General features: G+C 37.7%; 1 protein-coding gene across 5 annotated transcripts in view; it reads right to left on the bottom strand.

The window, feature by feature from the left end:
- Window positions 1-17,589, bottom strand: part of LOC140141894 (colorectal mutant cancer protein-like) — a 532,683-nt gene that overhangs the window by 18,894 nt on the left and 496,200 nt on the right. For all 5 annotated transcript variants that reach the window (XM_072163768.1, XM_072163767.1, XM_072163769.1 and 2 more), the window contains 2 exons: window positions 14,469-14,614; window positions 4,919-5,028 (listed from right to left, as the gene is read on the bottom strand). In XM_072163768.1, coding sequence (XP_072019869.1) covers window positions 4,919-5,028; window positions 14,469-14,614 — 256 coding nt within the window. The remainder of the gene's footprint in view (window positions 1-4,918; window positions 5,029-14,468; window positions 14,615-17,589) is intronic.

A 17,589-nucleotide genomic window follows, 5' to 3' on the forward strand; every position in this document is an offset into this window, starting at 1 on the left:
ATTTAATTCCCAATACCAAAACAAAAACTGTTTAGTGCTATTTTTTCACATCATGAAACCTTTGTAATTTGTTAAAATACAGAATGCATTTCTTCTCTTTTAAAATTCTGATTTCTAAGTGTGACTGTGGTGTGATCCAATTCATTTGACAAAATATTGAATATTTTCACCTAAATGCTGACCCCGGGATGCTGACCCGCTGATTACTGTTTATCTTGTATGTACTGAATTTTCCGCAATTTCAGTTTTTGGTTGCACAAAAATTATTGCTTGTTCAACATAATCTCATAAAATTATTCATCAAATTAATATATTTCTATGTATTTTTTTAATATTCTCAGTTTCATGTCTAGCAAGACATGACTGTATCCTCTTATTTTCATGCCGATTCATAAAATTTGCTAGAATGAAACTGCCACAAAATACATTGTATAGCAAGCCATATCACTTGGATCCACAACATACTCATCTATCAGGGCACAGTTCTTTAATCCCCAATACATTTGTACATTCATTGAATGACCTTTGAAAAATTGGGTACAAAATCTCATACTCTGCAACTTGAGGTCAAATTGTGCACTACGATTGCTTCATTGAGGTTATTGAACTATACCATTGGGATGAGGCCATTGTGGGCCATATGCAGTATTCCAGTCACATATCATCAACTTGCCATCAGATCATTTTCTGAGCTGTTCTCACCTGGAAATATCCTTTGGCCTTTCTTCATCTCAAAGAGAGAAATTTTAACTTGGTTTATTATTTGACTTAATAGGGCAAATATGAGATGACTTTGGCATATGGGAGGAGGAGGAGGTAGTGTTATTGGGGTCAAACTAGTGATGCTTAATATTATGAGGAGATGTGGATGGAAATGTAACAGGGCTTTGAATTTTTATGCTGATGAAGAAAATTATTGGAAATTGGTATCATGGATGTGGTCGATGTTCAACTTTCAATTTCATCTCAAATATAAAAAAAATAAACAGAAAGATTTTGAACATCCCGGCGTGGATTGTCAGCCATATTTTACAATATGGTGGGGGAAGCCCAAGGGGGGTCCTTCTAGGAGTTGGCAAATTGTACAATAAGAAGGGGGCAAAATTGAACATTTTCACCGTATCTGAATAGGTTTTCTATCTTTATCCGGGTGGGGGTACATGGGGAGGCGAGCATGGGTCGGTCAGCCCCTGTGTGAACCTTACCCCATTTGATATTTTCATGGTGCCAGAATCCTTCAATGACTTCGAATTTCTAAAATATTAAGCCTACCAGTATTGTGTTGTATTTTCAATGTTACCATGTAGGCTCTAATGTTCTTATTTTTCTATAATAAATTTGTACGATTAACTTGTGCGAATTGTTGATATAACGAGGATGGATTTAAAGCTGCAAATGGCCCCAATAAAGACACTATTGTTTTTTCCTGCTAATAGAAAAATTGCACAATCTAGTGTTTTCTGTGGAACCTGAGAGGCTAACAGAAAAATTGCACAATCTAGCAGAGCTCTGGAAGCTTCCTTGAAAACCATCAAAGTATAGTACTCAGTGTACTGGTCTCCATTTTCATGCAACACTCAGAATATTAGAAAGTACAGTCCAACCTCTTTTATCCGGCCATGATGGGACCAAGCATTGTCCGGATAAGTGAAAAATCCGGATAAGTAAATTACATGTAATTCTGTATTGAAAGTTCCAAGGACTGAAATTGTGACAACAAAAGATTGGGCTATTATGGGATAATAGCACTAAAAATGGCTTTAGAGTGCTTTATGCAACATAGATATGCCATTCTAAGCATTCAGAGCATGGAATTAAGGTGTTAAATCATCAAAAACACATTTTCATGTGAAGATTTCACAGCCGGATAACAGAGAGATCCATATAAAAGAGGTCCGGATAAGAGAGGTTGGACTGTACTACATGGAAATGTCTCCATGTGTTTAGTTACGTTCACATTTGTCGTTTCTAAACACACAAACAACAAAATCAATGTTTCGCATTAAGCTTCTAGCACTCAGCTTAATATGGACATACACATTATAAACTACATCAAACTTCATGTTGTCTTAAGATATCAAAATAGACATCAAAATCTCCCTGTTACGATGTAATATAAGCTTTTGTAGGCATGCTAGGCATATTTTACTATTCTGTAGATCGCTTGTTTCAAGAGAGGCTTTATGAGGCTGAAAACATAGGCAGGATTGTATTTCACATTTATATGTTGTTCAAATGTTAATGTCATTTAAGTAATGCTTGATAGTAAAAATGTAACATTTTAGGTGCATTATTGGCTTTGCTGTATCAAAGGCAGTTTTACTGGTATTCATTAAGGGGCATAATTCTAATCCTTTATTGACATGTGGGTTGAACCATTTTTTATTTGCTCACAATTTTCAATTCTTACAAAAATCTAGCAAAACTGGTCTTGGTAGTACTTTTAATGGCAGATCAATTGGTTCAACTTGTTTTACCACTAAAACCAAACCTAAGGTCACGCAAACCTGAGGTCCTGGGTTTGAGCTGTTGAAATCTTAAGAAATTTGTTGTTAACGCCTCCATTTTTCATTCAACCTAGTATAATTTGTTTGAAAGAAAAAAAAGTTCAGTTGAAACACTAACAATTCAAAATAGTGACAAATTTTCAATGGAATAACATCTTTTATGCTATGATACAAATATTACCCATACCTGAAACTGGTAAATACCCATACAACTTGATCAAAGTATGTTCACACATGGCTAGCATGCAGTAATGTCATGCAATGACACCTACCTATGTCACAGGTGTTAACATACCCAATGCACCATGCAAATTAACATTTTCAATTGTGCGCTGGATGGCGCCAAAATGTTACAGTTGCATTTTTGGGATTTGTTTCATCTTTATTTGTCAATAGAATGATGATAATATGGTTCTGTGTTCTTATTCAATTCTGTGTGCAGGGGTGTGTGTGAGGGGGGTGTTAAGACTAGGTTTTCTATAAAATCATCCAAGTCTATTTCAGTTATTCAATCCTCCCCGACAGTGGCAGCACCAGAGGGACATGGGGCATTTTCCTTAGGAGATATTACCCCCTAAAAACCAAAACAAGACAAAAACAATACAATTTACAATTACCAATTTTGCAAAAATGTCATCATTTTGACCCCCCTGAAATTCACTTTACCTCTCCAATGCTGTGACTGCCCCTGCATTTGCTCTCTGTGGAATTTAGTGTGCCAAATTTGGCTAAATAAAGGATTGTTTTTCAGAAATGGCCAATATTCAACAAAAATGTAAATTTTCCATTCTCTTGTGCAAAATCTTATTTATACTGCATCAAAATCATGGCATATGGCTTCAACATGGACACTGGACAAGATAATCCACAGTAATGACCTTGAGCTCTTGAGAAACATAGGATGTAAAAACAATCTATCTCATTTTCACTGGTCACACTCACAGAATGATGTACAATTAATTGAAAATTGTTGTCATAGAAGTGACAAGTTATGAGAGCTTGTAATATTATGGGCGCTGATGTGGAAGAAAGTAGGCTGAAGTTCAAGTTGAAGCCTACTTGAGAATTTCACTGGTGATATTATGTATGAGGATCTGCGTGGGAAGGTTTTTGTCTTAGCCAGTCATGAGGAAAATCACACTGCATAACACAAATAGGTTGCGGTCAAAATATAGATAGATTGAACTACTTGTCTTTACAGAAGTAGAGAGAGAATGTGTTTCTTTGCCCTTAGCAATTTAAAATTAACTTAAACTTGTTTCATGCCTTTGGTTATTGGGTTAGAAGTTCTGTATGTACACATTGCATATCAGTTGGTTTGGTTGTGATGTTGCTTGCTTGTTTGTTTTTTGTTTGATAGTAACCACCCTGACAAAATTCAGACCAGTATTACCTTCATTAACCCTAACGCCCAGTTGCTTTTTGGTGAGGGGGAAGGAAATAAGGAAGGAAGAAAGAAAGAAGCAGAAGGGTGCAGTTTTGAGCCTGACTCCTCAGGTGCCGTACCTGTGTACGGGCCTACCTTGCCACAGGGTCTAGCTTGGGCTTGACATGCCAAGCTTTCCGTGGCCATGTGACTGTTCGCATAAGACTGTTCGACGTGTTCGCATCACATGAAATACCTGAGCGTGCATATGCTTCGTGAATTGAGGTTTTTGATGTTTGGTTCGGTTAGGGTTAAGCTGAATTCACATTCAGTCTTGTAAGTTTATTTCATTAGTCAGAAACCAATCACTTGTGGCTCTGCGACTGAGTTTTAATTCAACTTTAGAGTCAGCATGGCTAAGAGGCCTCTCGCTAGAAGCAGATTTCATGTCTAAGAAGGTGGCATAAGACCTTACTGGCTTCCTGTTGTGGATAAAACAAGTTCCTTCTGGCCTTTTGACTCTGACATTTAAAACTGAATTTCCACTTCATCGCTGAGCAACAAGCGATTGGTTTTTGATGTAAGACGCTTTCCCGACATAAAAAAGCGCTCTAACCTCATTGGCGAAATACTAGTCGCTCATCGCTCACGACTGAGTGCATAAAATTCAGCTGAAGAGGATAAGGACTCTGGATCTCACTTGAACCACAAGGATTGTAAATTATGCGCATGTTAAAAATCCCTTCAACTTAGTGCCTGAGTCTGCATATATACAAACCAGTGTACCATCCCATCTATTGGGCTATTGCAGTTGAAATCCATACACCCTCTGTGGAAGATGTGACTTTAATCTTCCATACAGGGAGTGTGAATTTCAATGATGTTATCTGAATGGGTGAATCCATTTGTAATCTACACCCCTTGTGCAGGATATTAAGGTTATGTCTTTCACAGGGTGTGTAAGGATTTCACCTGGAATAGCCCTATTCAAATGAAAGGTGTTGCTGATGAATGGGTGCTGCTGTAGTAGAAGGGAATTCCTTACCAATATTTGCTGATTCGCTACCATGGAAACAGCTGCCATTACAACTTCCACCACTGTTGCTGATATTGCTTGGAGGACTGGATGCTGATTGCGAGAATTCATCTTCTTCCCTGGAAAATCAGAATAAAAATATGAAGGAAAACTGTAAGTAGCGTGCACATGGTAAAGCGAAAACATCTGGCTTAATTAATTAATGATCCAGGCCAGCGGGAATAGCCAGCATGTGCGATATCGCGCATGGCGACCATATCGTAGTATTAATTTTAATATTGTGATGTTATGTTCCACTTTGCCTCAGCGATGTCTTTATGATATAATGAGAGCCTAATAAAGTCACTCAGATCAGCGCTTTCAATTGGTTAGCATAATTATACAGGATGACCTTTGACCGCTTTACAATTTTGAGTAACTTTGAACCAAGTATGCTAGACTTTTTGTGTTTTCAGTATAGAGATGTGCATATGACGTATCATCCCGTAAATGTGGCGGCCTACTCAAATGCGAAATGCATTCATCAAAAGCATGATTGCAATCCACACACATAACAAATGCACTATGATCAAATAGGTTGATGACAACATTTGATTGAATGGACTGCACTGCGCCATGATTACATTGAAGGACACTGGTTCAAATCCTTTGTTTGGAGCCAATCGATAAAAGCATGCAAGGCCTCTACATGATAGCCCAAAGTTTGTTTTGAGGTAATAATCATAGTCAATTTTCAAAAATGCCTCCTTTGGCCTCCATGGACCAGATTGTGTCACATATGTCTTACTTAAATCTATGGTTTATAACAACAATGCAATATAGCCAACATAAATATTGGTTGAACGTTATTGGTGTATATACGAGTATATGTACATTGTGTATAATATACTTGTCATCTTAGTATTGGGTAGATTATTGTCCCACCTCCTTCTATGTCATCACAAATAAAGAGCAAGTTATCACCAAAGATCAGCATGTATACCAACATCTCAACCTAATTGAGGATGCCTTAACCATCATCCCTCCAAGGCAGGGATCTGTAACCATCAACCGGGAAATCATCTCAAAGAAATGTTGAAGAAATCACACAAATTCTCTCACCCACAGTGCCTCTGGCGTGTTTGTGCGGATACTATAACTTGTCCGTCTGTGATGCGCTTGTTTGCGCACAACAGCATTTTTACTAGCGGCTTTCCTGATCTGCGTGTTTGGATAGTGGTAATGCTTGATGGCTGTGTATCAATACAAGTGTGTGCTTTGGTGAACTATTGAGGCCTTGTTGGGCAAATGGCACACTAACAGATTACATGTTTACACAGAGGTTATGGGTAAATTTCAACATTATATTTTATAGACAGAACATAAATGTGTGATAGAATCGCTTGTACCTGTTGAAAAGCGAGGAAAAATTGTGACAAAATGTGCAAAAATCACAACTAAATATTGATTTATTACTTTGATTGAATGATGTCAAACCTAGCTTTTTAAACTAAAAACACTTTGCTTCAAGAGCGCACACCCTAGACATTCCACAAATGACCATCGCAACCAGGATTAGCTCCCAGAATTTCGTGCGGGTTACAACGAGACAATTAGCAGTAAGTTCCTTGTCCAGGGAAATTTCAACTTAATTTTTCCACAAGAACATACTAAACCACCGTCAGGGTTCGAACCCGTAACCTCCCGCATCATAATTGAAAGCCTTATCGATTTGGCTAACTTGACTACAGTCCAACCTCTTTATTTGGCCATGATAGGACCAGGCCAAAAAAAATAATGGTCTGTTTCAAAGCTCACAAGTGGTTTGAAAACAGATGCGAAATGCGATTTTTTTTATTCCCGACTTTTTTCATGGTATTTGGAGAAAAAAATCTGATTTTCGCCAAATTTTTCTGGAAAAACTAAAAAAAAATTTTTTCTCTTTTTTTCCAAAAAATATTTACAAATATGCACGCGAGCTTTGAGACAAACCTTTTTTTTTTTTTTTTAAGTGAAAAATCCAGATAAGTGAATGATATGTAATTCTGTATTGAATGTCTGAAGTGCTTGAATTTGGAACAACAAAATATACAATCCCATTATGGGGTTATAACACTGAAAGATGGTATTTGGATGCTGCATGCAACATCAAAACTGTATGATATTGAATGATGCTACATCTTTGTCACCTTTTTTGCTGCAAGTGATTCTTGAATTAAAATATGCATTTCATATCAAGATGGTAATAAATAGACAACATAGGCCCGCAGAAAGCCCATGAGCTTGAATTTGCCAACCAGTTCGAAATCACACACAAAATCAGTTCCCAACATTAATCTCTGATCACATCCCTGCTTTGGCACTTAACAAAATGACCTGAAACATGTGAAATTTCTTTGCAGCATTTTGTCATGTCTTTATCTACAAAAACCTGTCTGACATTTCACTTGACCCATAATTCCCTTCTGCTCCTTACTATTGCCAAAGTATTCTGCTATTGCCAATGATTGCTACCGCACTTGAGTTGAAACATTCCCAGAATGCATTGCGAATACTCAGCAAGCTCAGCTAAGGTAAGCTTTAGCACTGGGGTTGTTAAATATTCCTTTCCCTTCTCTTCAATCTTCCTTGGCTGAAAGCAGAACCTTTTAAAGCCTTGTTTGTGCACCTTGCAGGAGCAACCACTTTTTTTCTGCATGGGGGGTCCTACTGAGGGGCTCCTTGCAGGAGCATAGCAAAAGCTTCAGTGGCTCATAGACAAGGAGCAGTGTGGGCCCTTATAACTTTTCCCTTATTGGCCCTATCCATATTAAAACCTATTTAGTCATACATCATTTTCGCTTTTGCTCGGGCCCCTGAACCCTGAGGGTTATAGGGTTATGTCCTCATTATATCCTCATTATATTATTATATCCTCCTCCTCTACGAGTCTTCTACGTACACTGCAGTTATAGACCTCTACAAACATCATACTTTTAAGTACACAACATTGATTCGCCCGATTTTGACAGCTTTCCTCTTCCCTTTTTAAAACATAAAATCCACACTACCCCTTTGGAAGAATTTGGAAATATTTTCCACAGGGGGAGTATGTTTTTCAAATATAATTGGTCAGGATTAATCATTCTGAAACTCATACTCCCCTTGTGTTATGGCTTTACCTGTATCTTTCACAACTGGAGTGAGTATTTCAAATGAAAGTTACCCAACTGTCTATTCTCTTCAAAACCGATACTCTCTCTGTGGAAGACTTTAGCTAAATCTTCCACAGAGGTAGTGTGGATTTCAACTGGAATAGCACATTGCAATGGATTATGGGAGTGTATCATCCTGGTCTTCACAGGAACAGTTCCCACATTTAGCTGGTTCCCTATCATGAATTCCTTTCACCCAAATCATAGCAAGTTGTATACACAATCCATGGTTATAACAGCAAACAGGTCATCCATTTCAATGGGAACCAAACCTTTGCTAAGAGCATCTACATGAGATTGACTTGCTCCTCCCAAGAGCGACAAGAATTGCCGTAAACCATCAAATGTCAAATATTTTAACTCTTCCTTATTCTTATAAAACTCTCATGATCCAAAGCAAAATGTGCATCAATAATTGCTCCAAATTATCAAATTTTGATTAAAAATGTATTATTAAAAATTCTAAACTTCATCGAAATTTGAGAATCCAACAAATATTTTCAGATCAAATTGAGACAAAAGTGTAATCTTTGACAGCAGCCAATTTGAGTGTAATTCCTTGAAGCAAGCGCACATAATCAGTCATTGTTTGAGGCAATAATAAAAGCATGGTTCTTAACTAAGGACTAGGCCTTGGGGTGAGTGAACTCAGCCCTAGTTAGCTCATCCTTTATCCATTCCTTTACATCATGGATTAGGGCTATACATATAGCACTTACAATCCACATCTACCCTGATGGAACTACATTTTTGTAAATCAAAGATTCAAATTTAGAGAGAATCAGTGCAAGATTAAGGGCCCTTAAGTACAATAGTGAAGCCCTTATATACAATGGCAATACTAAGTAGTAAATATAAAGTACTAAAGCTTTCAATACAATGATTGTCACCCAAAGAACATGCAAGCCAAAGATCCCATTTTATTTTGGAAGATTTGTCACACATACACCATTTTTTGGATACTTCCATTTTCACAACTTTCTCGCAAAAACCTACCTGAGTTACCCATGGATCATGGATACACAAAGTGCTGGGACCAGCAGGGCTGTAGCTATATTATGGGCAGCCATCACAACTGTGGGGCAGCCAAAATACATATATGCCCAAATTGAAGATACAGTGGAAAACATAACAAATTTCTGAGAGGGGGGATGGGGCAACCATAGCCTCCCCTCTTGCTGCGGCCATGGGGACCACGACTACACTCTGTGGACTACTTGTGGTGCTAGCCCGGAACTTCTGAAAACGTATCTCACAAGACTATCAGACAGGTAATGATCATTGCTACACCTGTCTCTTGTGGAAGGCACTAGATTAGATGTTTACAAACACATACCAGCATGATTCTTATGTGGTAGCCCAAACACAGGAAACAATCACCCCCTCCTCCCCCTCCCCCCTAAGGATCAACATGTTGAAAGAGGATGTATACATGACTAACAGGACCTGACATCAAGAATTGTATGATAGATTTGGAGAGCCATTACGGGAGTCCAACTACAAGAGTTGACCTATGCATAAAAAATGTTACATTTTCCTCATTTTCTGTAACAAAATATTTCGACCAGTATCTTTGTGAGGATACTCAGCTGATCCATGCTATAACATCACTCTCACTGGTGTGCTGTTTCTTGAATAAAGCATATGAATAGAACCAACATAGCTACAATCCTTGTTTAAGTCAGTGGTGTGTGCACGCAGGGAGCATTGATCCTCCCCCAACTTTTTGTCCATCAGTCAGGGTTTTGCCAGAGTTGGGATTTGAGGGTGATTGGTCAATTTCTATCCAGTTTGTCTTCAATCAGGGGAGGCCAGACATTGGTCCCTACATGTTTGTACCTCATCCCCAACAAGTGAAATCATTGCAATCTGGTGCAAGTCTATATAAATTCATTCTAATCCGTATCCAAAAAGGCATATGAACAACCCTCTGCTGCTGAATCACTTCTAAAACTATGCCTGACTTTTATTTTATTAATAATAATTCCTAGTGGCAACAGTGCATTTTGATCTATACATTGTTAGTAGGAAATTTTGTATCATGTTCCTTGCTATTAATAAGCTTGGTTTTACTATAGGGCAATTTAACTGCTTTCTTCTCTGAATATAATGTAAGATATGAATTAGCGGAAAATAGCCTGGGAGTCAACTTCAAAAGTCTCTTGTATAACTTGTACAATATGACATGTCTTCTTTGTACATGATTTTTATTAAAGTTCAAACTATGTACTTGTTATTACTTGGAAAGAATATTTTTGCCCCAAAGAACATAGCGATACAAAGTAAAGTATACTTGCCTGCTAGTAGTATGGTATTCACTTTCCTCCTTGCAATGTTGCTACTACTTAAATTCTTAACAACATGCCCAAACTAAATTAAAAAGGATAAAATCACCCAGTACAGTAGTTGGGTCTATCATGAGTTTACATGTCAGTCTGTAAAAGTCCCTGTGTCGAAGTCTAAAGTTTTCAGAAGTTTTAAGTCCATGACACTAAAGAAGCTGAATCCCTAGACTTCACTCTCAAATCTTATTTTTTACAGCAAAAGAAAATGTTTTCCTGCTTTAAGTCAGATTCAGACTCCACATCACTGGCAGGGCGATGCAATGCTTTTAAAATATCGCCGCATGTCGTGATGAAATTATGTTTTAAAAGCATATGGGGTCTGCATCTCCTCATTCTGCTGACCATTTCTGCTGACCATGATTTGTCAGCAGCCAATCACAAGTGTGGACGGCTGAGATGACGCAGCGCGATGTAAAGAAAGTTCAACTCTCATCGACAACAAAATTTCCACCGAGCGATGAGAATTTTCACTGCCGAGCTCGTAAAAATTTGGCTCAGATTTCAGTTTTAAAAGCATCGCATCGCGCTGCATTGTGGGTCTGAATCTGACTTGAAGTCTGCAGCAGAGTCATTGAGTCCAAACTGTCTACATCCGAGTCCTAGAAACCAGAGTCTTGAGTTCTGAAAATAAGGACTCACTGCTTATCAAACCAGGGAAGTGCAAATTTGCATTTCCCTGATCAAACAAACTGTGTAATTGTGAAAAAATGCTCAGAGCAGCTATCATGTGATTCAGAACAGTTATATCCAGTGTTTGCAATTACCATGCTTCAGAGCAGCTATCCGATGTTAAAACGATTATCCTATGGCGAAACAAATTGAAAAGCAGATGCCATCATCATCTGAGAAAGAAATCCACATCTTGAAATCGAGAACTCATAGGCTGACCGGATGAAAAGTCTCAACAGAGATCAAAATGATGACATATTCCTCCTGGTGACATGTCTGCTATTATTTCTTTGATTTGATATGATGAATCAGTAATCACTATGATCAATGAGTTTCCCAAACTATGTTGAGTACCTGTCTTCTTGAATAAAATTGACCTTTAACCTTCCAAGGTACAGAAGTTTGTTTGTTTGTTTACTTTCTTATTAACCAATTTAGTATATTGTCTGTGGTAAAAAATAGACCTTTTTTGGTACATTTTGGGGGAGTTTTGCACCCACCACCCCTAGCTAAACATGTAGGCCTGCTTTCATCCATTTAAATTAAAAAATGTTTCTTTAAAATCCATACAAATTTAAATCCGCAAACATAACCAAGCTATTCATGCTTGTATACTAACCATGCAAAAACACTAAACAACAGTCCGTGGTCTTTTAGAGTTAAACACAGAGGATCACATGTCTTGTGTGTTACAATATCAGTATGCCTTTCTCAAAAGAGGTTTTCACTTTATACGGAAAAGCTATATATATGGTCACCATGTCAGAAAGGCTAACAGAATCATGTTATATCGTTTTTAACATCTATATTGCATAATGCTTACATCATCAAGTGTGTAAGGATAAAATTGCTCTTTCCAATGCATTTCATTTTATGTATTTTGAGAGTAAAACCCAAATGAATCAAAAGCAGAAAACATAAGAGCAGCTGAAATTGTGGTCATCTGACATTGCTACGTACACTCATCCATCACTATGTGAATGTTACCGTGAACTTATAAAGCCAATGATGTTAGATAAAAGTGATGTTAGATAGCTGAATGCATCAGGTCAATTGCGAATTAACCCCATGAGAACTACCTGCCGATTGGTCAGAATGGATGTTGTTTCATTTATTGAACCAATCAGTGATCTGGTAAGAATAATGCCATCATTTTCAAAACTGTATTCTTATTGGCTATTCAACTGAATATCTCTTGTCATCAACCAATCAAAGTTGTTGTTAGAAAGGCAGTAGTGCTCAGGGGTTAACTGAGAAGGAGATGAGAATGTGTAACATTATATTGTCTCCATCTTGAGATGACAAATGATGCTGTCTGAGATCACACTGGATGCAGAAGGCATGTGACACTACTAATGCCATTCCTATGGCAACCCATGATGACATGGTAACAACACATGAGTGACAGGATGTTAAAGGCAATACTGAAACTCAAGAAGATGAACTTTACTGAAATTTGTACTACGGCTGTTGTGTAATTCTCATTATTTTTCTGTATCCTTAAGAAGTCGGCTATTCTATTTAAATTATTGATTGGAAAGGTTTATTTGTGGACATCAATTTTGAAGACAAATTTTCCTCAACTTACTTCACATTGTCAACAAAGGGCTGACATTTCAGTTCTCTCACAGATGCATAATGATCGTATTATAATAATAGTTGCAGTTTGCGACTGAAAAATCAGTGGCCAAACGCAATTGTACAACACTGACCACCGTTTCAGTGACCACTCGCAACGTTGGTTGCTACAAAATTTCCTCGAAGTCGACTGCTTGCGATTTGATGCCATGGCATGCTTGTGATTTCGGTTCAATATATCAATAATTGCTTTTCAGATCAAGTGATGGAAAAACGTCACCAAAGAATGCTAGGCTTGTTGCCAATGCTTACTATGATACAGGCATTACTGCGGAAACAATTGTCAGCCTGCACATCACACTTCTCGAGTCGCATGCCTCATCACATTGTAAGGAAATCAAATGTACAAAGCTATTCCAGTTAAAATCCTGACCTTAATCTTCCAGACAGGGAGTGTGAACTTTAAATGAAATTACCTAAATGGGTTATATTCCAATTGAAATCTCCACCCAGAGTGTGTGGGACACAGGGTGTATGAATATCAACTAGAATAGCCAATTATAGCTGCCATTTGTTAATAAAATGCTCAAGAAAACCCAAGTCTTTGGCAGTGGTAGTCACAGATATAGTTCCTATGCCGTCCATAATTTTCGCCATTTTCAGTTATGCACAAAGTGTGCATAAGAGGGAGGGAGGGGGTAAAAATTTTGGGCAGGTGTGCATAAGACAAATGGCGATTTATTTGAGCAAAAAAAGTGAAAATTTATGGTATTTTCCAACATTTTATTCATAACTTAACAACCAATTTTTAACCTAATAAAATGTCAATGACTTGTTCAATTCATTATTCCATAACACATTTATAATACGGTATGCCAACAGCGATGTTCCTCTTTAATATTTAATGTCGAGTCAATTATGCACAGCGGTCCTACTTCCTTAATTAATTTATTTCATACCAGAATAGGCCTACATAAAAGAACGTTTCCTATCCTGTAGGACGATCAATGGCAGCAAAAGGTCGTCCGTCCTGAAACTGTTAAATGTTCTAAACTTGTTTAGAAGTTCATATACACCAGGACAGAGTATTTGGATACCTATTTATCAGTAGTACGCATGGGAAGTTTTTCGCCATTTTATTTGTGCATAACTTGAGGGGGGAGGGGGGTAAAATTTATGCACGCTTTGTATGTAAGCGAAAATGGCGAAAATTATGGATGACCCCTTAAGCATCTAAATAATCACCAAAAGAGCACTTACTTCGATATATCATCATTTAGATCCACTTGCACAGGGCCAAGATTTTGTCTTGGTTTGAGAGAATCAAAATCCATCATAGGCACTGCACTTACTGCATGATACAATGAGAGAAGTTGATTCTCGCAACTGAATCTTAAAAGAATCATTACCAGAATTGATTCTGTGATTCTCGTCGAAATTGAGGCCCTGCTTGCAGATTCTTATTTATATGCAAAATTTGCATATTATAAAATACTTCATATGGCAGCTATGGTGTACCGTAAAAACTCTCTAGTTAGCACAAGTGCTTACTATCGAGCGCTTTTGAAAACATGAAACTGTACCAAAGTTTGCCGCTTTACCAACTGAACTAATGGGGTTGAGACACAAATTTGCAGGTTTACTTGTTCGTAACTATGTGCATTGATGATTTGTCAAAACCCTTTACACTTTTGTGGATGGGGCTCTTCATGTTTGCATGTTTTAAAGCGCTCGATAGTAAGCACATATGCTAACTATCGAGTTTTTACGGTATTTGACTTGAGATTGTCTTACCTGATGACATCATTAGGTTGCGTTCTATCTATCTTTTTATTAAGTTCTGCAATAACACTGTGTAATTCTGTGATTCTCTCCTCATACCGTACAGCCTGCTGGTCCAGCCTATCTTCAGTCTCTCTCTGGAGTTTAGCCCTCTCCATCTGTAACCATGGTAACAAAATTGAGAAAATTTTTTTAGTATGTATTACACTGGTCATTGAATAACATAAAGGCTGAGCTATAGACCTAGTCTTTGAGGGTGATTTTCCATTGCAACAGACATTGCATGTTAATTTTGCCACATTCATCAGGTTTAAGTTGTCCGAAGCGGCTCGGTTCTCAGCCTTAATTTTCCGCTCAAGTGATTACTTTTATTTATGGCTTATGATGTATCTGGAACCAGCTATCCAACCAGCACCAAATGCTGATCTGACCAACCCTCCTGGCACAGATTGCCAGTTGCGACTTTACCATATATTCCAGGACATCACCATGATCACAATCTGACGGGAGAGTGCCAGTATAATAATATAGAATATAGAATAATAATCGGTTCAGTATATGACCCAATTTGTCACCCCCACACCATACTTTTCACAATGTCGTCATCCAACTGAAAAAATTATAACACAAAATAAGAAATCTGAGCTTAAAAATGACAAATATGTTGACGTAAATCGTGGACTCACATTGCTCCAGTGATTCGTTTCTTATAACACTTTTTTTGACAAATTTGATAAAGAACAAAATGAAACCCAGCTAGATGCCACTATCATCTTACACCTCTACGTATCAATATCCGCTGGGTTTCATTCATTCAATTTATTATCTTTTTACATCGCCTGATGTTTCTAGATGATTTCTCAGTGCACTACCTACTGTATAGTGAAACTCAAGCCATAGAAATATTGGGCTATTCCAGTTGGAATCCATACACCCTGTTATCTTCCACACAGGGGGTGTAGATTTCAAATGGATTCACCCATCACAAGGAAACCCTATATGAAATTCACACTCCCTCCCTGTGTGGGATAGGGGTGTATGAATTTCAATTGGAATAGCCCATTTTAACTTTCCTGGGATCTAACAAGGAAATCTGCGCAAATGTCTGAAATTTTCTGCAATTATAACTATTTGTTTAACATAGGGCTGTAGCAAGAAGGGCAGCCGGGAGACCATGGCTGTTTCATTTTTGATAAATTTTTGTGTTTTTCTTTATCTCTTTATTCTAATTCTGGCACATATTTGTATTTTGGCCAGCAATGGCCGCCCTCTTTTGTAATGGCTGCTCCACATTTTCTTAACACAGAGCTGTAGTGAGAAGGGCAGCCGGAGGCCATGGCTGTTTCACTTTTTGAGAAATTTGTTATGTTTTTCTTTATCTCTTTATTCTAATTCTGGCATATATTTGTATTTTGGCCGGCAATGGCCGCCCTCTTTGTAATGGCTGCTCCACATTTTTTTAACACAGAGCTGTAGCGAGAAGGGCAGCCGGGAGACCATGGCTGTTTTACTTTTTGAAAAATTTATTACGTTTTTCTTTATCTCTTTATTCTAATTTTGGCACATATTTGTATTTTGGCCACCTCACATTTGTGATGGCTGCTCCACATTTTTCAACTTTGCTACAGCCCTGGTTTAACATTGCTAGTAATTTTTTATGATTTCCAACTGCATTTTACAGTTTCAGTTTAATATTATTTTATTACCAGCCAATTCTGGCTTACTACTGGCAAACCATTATGGATATTAAAAATACACAAAAGCACATATTTATTAAAAAGGTACAATATATTTTCTGCCACTTTTCAAGATTTCCTGTGAAAGTTCTGCATTCCCATGTTCCTGTCCTTTTCTATGCTCTCTTGATACTCAAGGATGGAAATTCATTTTAACCACTTTGAGTGATGCCAACCGCACAAGATATGTACCAATAAAAATTGACATTTTCAAAAGAATATGTCACTCTTTTTATAACAATTTTCAAACTACATGTAAATTATAAAACTCAAGGACAAGAACTTGCTTTAACTTGCTTTGAGCGTTTTTTTCTTTTACATTTCATACTTCATACATTTTATAACCATATTTAAAATCGAACCTGCAAGAGCAAGGTCTACTTGGTATAAACACTAATCAAAAAATTTGACATTTGTCACTTTTTTACATTCATATATATTATTGTTTTATTTATTTACTTTTATCTATTTTATAGCCATATTTGGAATCTACGCTAAGAAACAACTAATCCAATAAAGAAGAAAACTGCCTAGTACCACCTATTCATTGAGTTTATGGACATTTTGATAGCTTTAGCTTCAAGTTTGTGAACTTTGCCTTGTATAAACTATAACTTCTTGCCAGGGACAAGTGACTGATGACTGAACTGAATGGGACAGAGATTTAAAAGCACAAGCCATTAATGAGTATGTAGTACCAGGAAAAGAACAATTACATCTTCTGACTGTTTGGTATGTTACCTCATCTATAAACACTCAGGGATGTGAGAGTTCCTCTTTTCAGCTGATTTCCTCTTTTTTTGTTGCCAAAATGAATGTGTTTTTATTTTATTTTCAGCTCATATTTGGCGTTTTTACCCTGATTTTACGCTGTTTTTAGTGATTTTCCTCGTTTTTGGTCTGTGGCCTCTCACACCCCTGTACACTGCTTAGCCCTAACATCCTGGTTGCTTTTTGGCGGGGGGGAAAAGAAGGAGAAAAGAAAGAAAGAAGAAGAGAACACTTTTTTCTCAGGTGCGGTTTTGAACCCCGACCCTTTGGGTGCCACGCCTGCACTGGCCTACCCTTGCCTGGCCAAGCTTTCCGTCACCATATAACTGTTCGCATGATGACGCAATAGCATCACGTGGGATACCTGCTTGTGCCTACGCTTTCTGAATTGAGGTTTTTTGATGTTTCGTATGGTTAGGGTTACACAATGCCCCTCAAATAAATTTTCCTAAAATCTTACACTCACAACCACCTGTCATCACCAGGGACAGGCGAGTTGCGCGAAAAAAAATAGCAACCTGCCCGGAACTCTTTTTTCAGTGCAAATCATGTATCCCTGCCCATAGGAAAAAAATAGCCAATTGCGCGGAATTGCGCGGAAAAAAAAGTTCCGCGCAAATCGCCTG

The sequence above is a fragment of the Amphiura filiformis genome, chromosome 20, assembly GCF_039555335.1.
Source record: "Amphiura filiformis chromosome 20, Afil_fr2py, whole genome shotgun sequence".
NCBI classification, from domain to species: Eukaryota; Metazoa; Echinodermata; class Ophiuroidea; order Amphilepidida; family Amphiuridae; genus Amphiura; species Amphiura filiformis.